Source organism: Wolffia australiana, chromosome 7, assembly GCF_029677425.1.
Source record: "Wolffia australiana isolate 7733 chromosome 7, ASM2967742v1".
In the NCBI taxonomy this organism is placed as follows: Eukaryota; Viridiplantae; Streptophyta; class Magnoliopsida; order Alismatales; family Araceae; genus Wolffia; species Wolffia australiana.
In genome coordinates, this window is record NC_135841.1 from 7,593,600 (window position 1) to 7,603,926 (window position 10,327).

Genomic DNA, 10,327 nt, shown 5'->3' on the forward strand with positions numbered 1-10,327 from the left:
GCGGCTGGCTGCGCGGGCGGCTGGTCGCGGGCTGGCTGGTCGCGCTTGTTGCCGCGCGGCTGTGCTGGCTGCTGCGCTGGCGGCGCGGCGGCTTGCTGCTGTGCGACGGGCTGGTCGCGCGGCAGCTTGCTGTTGCGCTTGCCCTGCCGCGGCTGGCTGTGAGGAGGGAGGGAGGGTGAGATCAATGGATCTCAAACCCTAAAGGGTGATGTCAAACCCTAGAGAGGAGAGGGAAGATCAGGAGCCCTAGAGCTCTGATACCATGACAAACCCTAGAGAGTTTGGAGGAGAAGAAGGGTCGATGGAGGTTGAGAAATGAGAGAATAGATTGACATAAGGAAGTAAGTGGCTTACATTAGGGTATTTATACCCTATGAGTGAGAGGAAATAAGAGCTCCTAAAGGGCTTATAGAATAGGGCCCAAGAGGAGGATAAGCACTTAACTAACATGAACCGTTAGCATGAAGTTTAGTTTTAAATACCCATTTGGAGCCAACAATATTCGCACATGGAGGTGGTTTGGTAAGAACCCAGGTTTGATTTTGATGAAGTGCACTAATTTCTTCTTCCATGGCCTTGTGCCAGACTGGTATCCGCAGGGCCTGCAAGAAGGTAGACAGTTCAGGTACTACGGAGGAGGTAGAATTTGAACTTACCTGTACATGATTTGCACTGGGGCGAGGAAGCAGCCTTTTGCGCTCATTAGTTACCTGTGGAAGATCTAAAAGGTCATAGATACCACACGTCCTTTTCGGAGGAGTGGATTGATCGGTGGTACATGCAGATGGATTTTCATAATGAGATTCAGTTTGCGAGGAGGGCGGTGGTGTAGAGGGGGGACAGGGTGGAATAGGGGTTTCGGACAGTATAGGTGGAAAGGTAGACGAGGACACGTGTGTCACTTCCTGTGCGGGAATAGAGGTATTTAAAATATTTATTGTGGTATATTCCATAGGCGATGATCCTAAAATGCCATCCGATACACGAGCAGACTGAAATGAGGAGGCGAATGGAAAACACGATTCATTAAAAACCACGTCTCGAGAAACATATAATCGATGCGTGCGCAACGAAAGACACCTATATCCTTTATGTAATGGACTATAGCCAACGAAAACACATTGTTCAGACCGTAAGGATAATTTGTTTTGAGCATACGGATGGAGATTCGAAAAAAAAAAGCATGCCAAATACCTTTAAAAACTTATAGTCAGGTACCTTCCCGTGTAGCACTTCGATGGGAGACTTATTTCTCAACAAGGGGGTAAGCATGCGGTTAATAAGGTATGCAACAGTGGCACAAGCTTCATCCCAGAATTTTTCTGGCATGGAGGCTTGTTTTAGCATGCATAAATCAGTTTCAATTATGTGGCGATGTTTTCGTTCCGCTGTCCCATTCTGCTCAGGCGTATGTAGACAGGAAACTTCATGTTTTATGCCTCATGTTTGAAAATATTTAGAAAGAGGTTGATACTCACCTCCCCAATCTGAATGAAAGACCTTGATTTTACGAGAGAATTGGCGCTCCACTAAGTGCTGAAACTGGATGAAGATGGCAAACACGTCGCTTTTGGCCTTCAGGGGGTACAACCAGGTGTACCTGCTGAATTCATCAACAAAGGTAACATAGTACGAATAACCAAGATAGAATTTAACCGGTGAAGGACCCCAAAGGTCCGAATGGATTTTTTGTAAAGGTAATACTGAAGAATGCTCGTTTACTGAAAAAATAAGTTTATGAGCCTTGCTCAAACAGCATGCGGAAGAAGAAGATAAAACTGATGTTTGTGACAAAGGAAGACCAAAACGCTTAATAGTTTGTCTTAAGGTTCGAAAAGCAGGATGTCCCAAACGAGAATGCCAAACATCAGCAGATTGTCTTTCGCCAAAAAATGCCTTTGCTTCTCTCGGTGCAATACAGTAGAGACCATCACGCACCCGTCCCGTGAGAGGAAGATCCCCTGTCATGCGGTCCTTTACATAACAGACATGAGGGTGAAATTCGACATAAACTTGATTGTCAGCAGTTAATTTTTGAATAGACAAAAGATTCTTTGAAATGGACGGAACATGAAGAACGTTATCGAGACGAAGAGGACGATTATTGTTATGTAAATGAATAGAAGAAGTTCCAATAGAGGAGATAGCCAAACCTGTACCGTCACCTATGTAGAGACGGTCTGAGCCAGCATATGGAGTAGGGCCATAGAGATTGTGCACATCAGCTGTGACGTGATGCGTTGCCCCATTGTCAGGATACCACATTTGAGTGGGTTGGGGGCCAGGTGGAGGGACAGGCGGCCGAAACTGGCTTCCATGATGCACAAGGTACCCTTGTGGGGAGTAGTTGGGTGCTGGTTGAGCATGCGTAAAGCCAGAGAAATGATGCGTGCGACTGGGCGAGACGGAGCGACACTCAGGGGCACGGTGTCCTTCTTGAGGCACAGCTGACAGCGTGGAATAAATCTTCCACCACGGCCATGACGTCCGCGCCCATCACCAGGTCTTCTAGAGTACCGAGGACTTCAAGTATGATAGGATCGCGTGTAATGGCCAGAGTTGGAGTTCGAGGTTTGACTTACATGAGTTTGCACTTGGTTGGCCATTGGTGCAGTTGATGTGTCCAGACGATCTTCATCACTGTCAAAATTGACCAATGCAACTTCGGAAAGAAGAGCAGCCACAGTATCATCGAAGGAAAGATTTTCATTTCGCGTGGTGATACCGGTGCGGAAGGAAAGAAATTTTGAGCCAAGCCCGCGGAGAAAAACAAACTTTGCAGTGCGCTCGGCAACTAACTCACCAACACTAGTTAGTTCAGCAATGATTGTTCAAAACTCAGTAATGTATTCATCAAGCGATCGGTTCCCTTAAAGGAATGAAACCGAGTAGTTAATTCCATTATGCGGGATTCCGATGCAGATGAAAGTTCAGATGCAAGTTTGTCCCAAGCATCACGAGCTGTAACACAGCCAGTAACCATAGGAAGCAGTTCTGCAGACATGGACGAAATAATAGTTGAAATTACCTGTTGATCATTGCGCTTCCAGGGAGTATTTTCATTGTCAGTGTTGATCTCCTCAGGGGGCGGAGGATAAGTGAGGTGCTGACCAAGACCTTGCGACTTGATAATAGGCACTATTTGAATCTTCCACAGTAAGTAGTTGCTCTTTGTCAACTTGATTGTCATGCCTGGAGGCGGAGGTGTAGGCACAGGAGTGCCCATAGGAACAGGAATGGGAGGAGAGAACCACGCAGGAGGAGGATTGGTCGTCAAGGCAGCTCCTCCTGACGATGCACTCGCAGCTTCAACTTCAGCCAGCTCTGATACCATGTAAGAGATTTGAAAGAGAGAGAATCGCGAGGTGTAAAAGATTTCAAGAGAAAAGGAAGAGACAATGTATTAGAACTATAGAAGAAGAAGAAGAGGGACAAGAAGAGAATCCCATACAAACAAGGAGTTCGAGAGTTCTACTTATAGAGAGAGTAAGGGGGATAGCGTTTATGACTAGGGAGTCAATACGGACATGGCGCATTTGGCAACGCCATGCCTGTGTCGTCAGCAGGACTAAGTAACCGTTGATTATCGTCAGCAGGAGCTGTTGTCTGTACGGGTGGCGGTGTTTGAAGAAGTACTTTTGTCGACAGATTGTGATGATGATTCTGTCGACTTCATCATGATGGCGTCGGAGGGAGGAGCTCGAGGTGTCAGTCCGGAAGCTTCTGGAGTCTGTGTTTTAACACTATCCTCACAATGTCTCACTAGAATCCACTTGGGTCTCTCCCTCTCTTCCCCCCTCTGTTATCGCTCTCTCACTAAAGTTCATTTGCTTCTTTCTCTCTCTCTTCCACCTCTATCCTCTCACTGTCTCACTAGAATCCACTTGGGTCTCTCCCTCTCTTTCCCCCTCTGTTATCTCTCTCTAACTAAAGTTCATTTGCTTCTTTCTCTCTCTCTTCCACCTCTATTCTCTCACTGTCTCACTAGAATCCATCTGGGTCTCTCTCTCTTTCCCCCCCTCTGTTATCTCTCTCTCACTAAAGTTCATTTGCTTCTTTCTCTCTCTCTTCCACCTCTATCCTCTCACTGTCTCACTAGAATCCATTTGGGTCTCTCTCTCTCTTCCCCCCTCTGTTATCGCTCTCTCACTAAAGTTCATTTGCTTCTTTCTCTCTCTCTTCCACCTCTATCATCTCACTGTCTCACTAGAATCCACTTGGGTCTCTCTCTCCCTTCCACCTCTATCCTCACAATGTCTCACTAGAATCCATTTGGGTCTCTCTCTCTCTCTCGCTCTTCCACCTCTATCATCTCACTCTCTCACTAGAATCCATTTGGGCCTCTCTCTCTCTCTCTCGCTCTTCCACCTCTATCCTCTCACTCTCTCACTAAAATCCATTCGGCGGGGCTTCTCTCTCTTTCTCTGTCTCCTCTCGCTCTCTCAGTACAATCCCTTGGGGTCTCTCTCTCTTCCCCCTCTCTCCTCTCACTCTCACTACAATCCCCCATTTGGGTCTCTCTTCTCTCGCACTCTGTCTCAACATTCATTTGGACATTTTGTTCTTTCTGTTCCTTCTCTGTTCCACCCTATTCTTCTGTCTCGTTAGAATTCATGTGGGGTCTCTTGTTCACTTTCTCTCTGTCAGTTTATCTCCATCTTTCTCAATCCTTTCTCTCTCTTAAGAACCATCTGGATCACTTGTTCATTCTCTCTCTATCAGTTTCTCTCCATTTATCTCAATCCTTTCTCTCTCTTTAGCACTCATATGGGTCTCTTGTTCACTCTACATCTCTCCATATCCTTTCTCCCATTCATTATTACTTAATCTAGTCTGACTCCTCGCTCTAAAATTCATTCGAGTATCTCATTCTATCTTTCTCTCTCTCTCTCTCTCTCTCTCTCTCTCTTCCTCTCCATCTCTCTCTCTCTCTCTAGAATCTGCTCGAGTCTCTCCTTATCTTTCCTTCTCTTTCTTCCCACCCTCTCTTCCTACCTCCCATTCTCTCTCTATTTCTCCATATCTCTCTCACTAGAATTGATTTTGCTCTCTCACAAATTGAAGTTCAGATCGAAAGATATAATACAATTGAAAAGAATAAACCATTTTTTTACAGAATAACGTAGAAACTCAAGGTGGATCTCTCATTTCATAGTTTACCTCCTCTTTCTAATTATTCCCTTTAAGATCCCGCCGAGCTCTTCTCCAATATCTTCTTGCGCGTGGTGCCCAGCCTGTCACAAAATGAGAGACAGGTTAGATTCAAGAAATATTTAAAATCAGGACTGTTGGGTTCGATAAAGGATTGAAAAGAAGGACGTACTTTTCATTTTTAAGCAGGATGTTGTACTTCAACACGTGTTTAAGTACATGAATATGATCTTAGTATATTATTTATTCTCAAAATAACTAACCATGGGTAGCTGCACCAGACTGATGTTTGTTCTCCGGCAAAACTCTTCCACACCATCATATTCCAGCCATCTATCTCTCATCCCCCAGCAGATTGTTGTGGGCACTTTCCATGATTCGCTTGACAAAGTGTTCCTCATCTCTTCAGTGAAACTCTGCGTTTATTAAGAAAAGAAGACTGGTTGAGAATCGGATGATGAAAATCATTTAGGTGAAACAGATTATGTATCTTGCCCTTAGCTCCTTGTTCATGGCCTTGGTAATGGCGTTGAGTGCAAATCCGGATGATCCAGATGTAAGATATGGTCTTCTGTAGACCATGGCATTCTCCTCCTTCATCATGTAGGGGCCACAGCTGGTCAAAACTTTGTCACTTGCCCGCAGTGGATCCTGAAAAAAAATACTGTAATTATGGAAATTTCTTAATACAAAATATTTCAGTTGTAATTTCCTGACCTGAGAAAAAATTTCTCCGAGCAAGAAGTTGCTGAAAACGGAGAGAGTAGACGGCAGCTTTGCATGCTTATCCGTCAACTACATGGATTAATTCAAGATTAATTCGTCTAAATAATGTGTTTAACATATGAATAAATTGGAGGGTATTACAGGGGGATTGATGAGTATGATGTTTTTCAGCTTATCTTGGTGGGATTTTGCGTATCTCACCGCTATAGGAGCAAAAAATCCCTGAAATATTTGGGTTCTTTGCATCAGAAAAAAATGCGAATCGAGACATTGATTGAAGCATTTTGCAACGTACTTGAACAACCAGAGAAAATTCGTTGACACCGAGCTCATTTATCAGTGATTCAAGAGAGGAGACATATTCTGAAGAATAAAAAAAGGTGATTCGCGAAAAACCACAGAAAACTTAAAGGCATTAAATGTTTTCATCTTTAGTTACCATTCAGCGTGTAGTCAAAGCCGTATTTTGGCTGAGGCTTATCAGAAAATCCAAAGCCTGACAATAAAACGTCAAAAAATAGTAAGCATTTTAGAAAAGGTCACTCGTGAAAGTTAAGCAAAGGAAGAGATAACTATGATGTTTAATATTTACTGGTACGATAGTTTTTAAGTACCCTAACAATAGAAGGGGAGCTTTCTTCAAACACGCGAATTTCACAATATAATCGTAGGTTTTTTATTGGTTAATTTCTTTTATCAATATAAAGCATAGCAAGTACATAAAATTCATTAAAAAAAGTCCTTCGTAAAATCGATCTCACTTGTTGCGTGAATGAATACTTCCGTACAACTCCTAGGAATCGAAATCAAAATGCCACAATAAAAAACAGCAGTGTTTAAATTTCTTAAAATTTTTTACTTCAGCTCAAACATTAAAAATGAAAAACTGGGAGGATATGAACCTTACCCAGCCAATCGAAAGCGATGCAATTACAGTCTTCCGACAACACTGGCAGAACTTTGCGGAAGGAATACGCCTTGAAAATCATACAAAAAAAACAAATGAACTTGGATTCCAAATTTAAAAAAAACCTCTGACGAGTGTTGAAACAACAAAATAAGCAACTCGGTTGATTTCATTCTTGTTCCAATAAAGTTACAGAACATGCAATTCTCATCTATCATTGGAGCAATATGTTTAAGTAGTAAGATTCGCCGAATAATGGAAAATTTTCTAACAAATAATATAGAAGAGCTGCAGAGGAATCCAACATCTTGGGATCCATACGAGATGCATGAAACAATATGCAACGGAAATGAACAAAAAATATGCATATTAGCATGGAGAGCTCATCTTAAATAGAAATCATAAACGACATATTGGATTTCATTACTACCTGAGAGGGCAAACCGTGAACAAAAATAACAGAGGAACCAGAAGAAACTCCCGTCTCAATGCAAAACCATCTGCACAGTCACGAGACAAGATTAAAGTTTCCATCACATCTCCACGAATTAATCATGTTATCTGGGTAATGATCTTCGACCGATCAACCTTTATTTAAAATTTTAACTTGTCTACCATTAATATTCGGAGTTCTGTGATCACCTGAAGACATTGTCCGATAACTGAGAGCCAGAACCCAATGTAAGGCCGAAAATAGGATCTGTTGCCTTCTCTCTTGCCCCACTAACTAGGTGCGCACTGACCTAGAATCAAATTAATAAACATTAGAAGAATTGCAAACTGATCTGACGTTTTCCTTTCAGAAATCGAACTGTAGAGGGATTTCCATACGAGGGTAAAATTCAGGAATAAAACAGAAGCCACGTCAATTCCTCTGTAGTAATTCATAATTTTCAAAGAAAAACATGAAACATGTCCTAGCTTACCATTTTCCCTTTCTTGAACCACTCGTCCGCAGGATTCGGCCCTTCTGAGTATTTTCCTGCTGGATCGACACGAAAATCTAAGACGCTGAGGCCTATTCCATAGAAATTTTACAAGAAAAATACAAAAAAAGTACTTACCTCCAGTGAATGAGAACCCGTCTCCGATTGAAACAGGTGCATCGATCAAATAATCCTGAAATCTCGTATCAATTTCTCGATTAAGACGAGCGGAAAATTCACTGAGCACACGAGATCATTGTTCCTGGCTTCACACCTCGCCTTCCTCTAATCTTGATCTGAGTATCGATCGAGGTTTCTCTTTCCTCGTCTTCTTTGCCGGTTGAAAGCTGCCCGAGAATTTCTGGGTCGGTGAAGACGCGCGAAGGGAGCCCATCATCGTAAACGAGGGAACTTGCCCTCTCATCATCGCCATTTTCACGATTGCAAGAACAACTCTGTGATCCCAAACGAACACAAGAATTTGGACTGGGCGGATAGCGTTTCTCTGGTTCTCGCTGCCCGATTGAGTAGCCCCAGTGGCGAAATCTTCTCAACTTCTTCCAATTTGAACCTTCTTTCAAAAGTTTTTCTCTGAATTTTTACAGTACCCGTGTAAGAAAAAAAAACACTTGACATCAACCCCAGCATCTGAAGTCCAAGATTGTTCCTAGAACTCAAATGGGTTTGAAAAGAATCAATGTATATAGTTCAAACCAATTGTCAATAGGTCTGAGTCATGGAACATGATAATTATTTTCAATTGATCATATGATGAAAAACTATCATGATCTTGTTGAGAAACTTCCAGTTATGACCACTGATACCTGTTTCTCAACAACTGGACTGTCTTGAAACTAAAAACCTTCTCTCCCAAATTATTTATGAGATATTTTTTGTTGGGGTTGAAGAGCAGAGCAATTTGAATTTATAAAGCTGGATGATGATACATATTTCTACCATAAGATTGGATGAATCTCAGATAGGATGGATAGATCAGCTTTGAAACAAGAACTGGAGAGAAAACGGAGAAAGAAAATGGGGAGTTGCACCAAGTTCCTGCAAATGTTGCAAGGTTCCACTCCCACATCTCTAGCAGGAGCTCCAAGTCCACTTGGTTTGATAATTCATATCTTGAGGAAACTGGTCAAGAAGTTCTGCAAAATGGAAGCAGAAAATGAGTGACTTATCCATGAAAGAACAGACTTTGGAACACAAGAAAAGGGAAGAAATTGAATCACACTTAATCAACGAAAGAAGACAATAACCTTGAGCAAGTCTCCAAAAGTACCAAACAAGACACAAAAGTTGTACATTTTTTAGAGAAACAAAATTTGCAAATGCAAATATATGGAAGGGGGAATGCTAAGAGTGAAAAGCAATGAAATTTTATACTGAAAAAATCTATGCATCAAGTATGAATGAAGGATGCTCAAAATTATGCCTTGAATGGAAAATATAAATGTCTATCACCCTCTGATAAGAGAATCTCTATTTATTAGTAAGGGAATTTTCTCAGTGACTTCCCATGATGCGTTATAGCTCAACACACCCCTAAACTCTCCATCTCAAGGCATTTTTAGAGGCATACTTTTTCCCTGTATTCAGTAGATGCTTCAAAAAATAATAATATGTATAAAAAAGCATGCTGAGAACATGATCTATGCATCTTTAAATACATAAATCCATCTGTATAAACACGTAATATATCACAAGTTAAACCCGTTAATTCAGAAAATAAGGAAATTCATAGCAAGATGCAAACAAAGCATGAAATCAAACATTTAGCGCATATAAGTATCTGGAATTCAATTTCTCTGTTATTCCTTGAAATCTTGAGATAAAATACACCATATTGGTCATAATATAGTTTCCTATTTTCTAATTTATATGAAAACTTAGAGCTCAATTTAATGACTTTGAGGGGCAAAATATTTTTGGGGAAAGCAATATATATATAATAATAAACTTGAACCAAGTATTAACCTACATTCTTAATATAAATTTACATGACATTTAAGCTTAATCATTTATACATTAATTTCATTCAAATAATGGATTCTTTCATTTTTATACATTAATTCCACATGCGTTATACTTTATAACTGTGTGAGGAAGAATAGGATCTTGCGTTGAAATTAATATAAGTAAGCCTTATATATATTATGACATAAATATGCCATTTAATTCTATGATAACTATCATTAAGTATCAGAAAATCCTAAAAATATAGAAAACTCATAATGACCGAAAAAAAAATCTATAATAAATTTAGGCTTCATTTGAATGCATAATAGTTTCGATTGAATTAAAAAAACAATATATTGTGGAGTTATTGAATTAAAAAAACAATAATAGTTCCACATGAATTGATATCAAATGATGATTTGTTGAAGTCATTGTATCCTCAAGGTTAGTGTATGATTTCTGCTTTATTTCAGATAAAAATTTTACGTATTAGCTTAAAAATTATTATATTAGAATATCAAGCCCCATTTATGCATTTTATATATAATTTTTTTTATTATCTTCTCCTCTCATATAAAATCCTTTATGCACCACAATTTAGAGCAAAAAAATCTGTGTGAAATGACCTTCACTCACTGATTCAGAAATTATA

The 10,327-nt window shown here is 40.6% G+C and overlaps 1 protein-coding gene and 1 long non-coding RNA gene across 3 annotated transcripts; both read right to left on the minus strand.

Moving 5' to 3' along the window:
* Positions 1-1,717: 1,717 nt before the first annotated feature.
* LOC144705662 (uncharacterized) lies at positions 1,718-4,965 on the minus strand. The gene is made up of 2 exons (XR_013582075.1): positions 3,029-4,965; positions 1,718-2,640 (listed from the first exon to the last, which is right to left on the minus strand). It is a non-coding gene; the product is annotated as an uncharacterized LOC144705662 (long non-coding RNA).
* Positions 4,966-5,064: 99 nt separating this feature from the next.
* Positions 5,065-8,291, minus strand: LOC144705875 (alpha/beta-Hydrolases superfamily protein). Of its 2 annotated transcripts, none has more exons than XM_078578721.1 (13): positions 7,985-8,291; positions 7,849-7,903; positions 7,711-7,769; positions 7,427-7,527; positions 7,215-7,284; positions 6,785-6,854; positions 6,317-6,373; positions 6,173-6,240; positions 6,019-6,099; positions 5,869-5,946; positions 5,647-5,802; positions 5,415-5,567; positions 5,065-5,234 (listed from the first exon to the last, which is right to left on the minus strand). In XM_078578721.1, exons 1-13 carry the CDS (start codon positions 8,141-8,143, stop codon positions 5,157-5,159), a joined length of 1,185 nt encoding a protein of 394 aa, XP_078434847.1. In that variant the 5' UTR covers positions 8,144-8,291; the 3' UTR covers positions 5,065-5,156. The 2 variants fall into 2 exon arrangements, with proteins under 2 accessions (XP_078434847.1, XP_078434849.1); XM_078578723.1 differs by having other exon boundaries at positions 7,711-7,766; positions 7,985-8,288.
* Positions 8,292-10,327: the final 2,036 nt, after the last annotated feature.

What these genes read in the sequence shown, in the direction of transcription:
- LOC144705875 (XM_078578721.1), bottom strand. Translation starts at nt 8,143, where the DNA reads ATGGCGATGATGAGAGGGCAAGTTCCCTCGTTTACGATGATGGGCTCC. An exon ending in CCATGAACAAGGAGCTAAGG is followed by an intron (nt 5,568 to 5,646) that starts GCAAGATACATA and finishes TAATAAACGCAG; the next exon opens with AGTTTCACTGAAGAGATGAG. An exon ending in GTCTGGTGCAGCTACCCATG is followed by an intron (nt 5,235 to 5,414) that starts GTTAGTTATTTT and finishes ATTTTGTGACAG; the next exon opens with GCTGGGCACCACGCGCAAGA.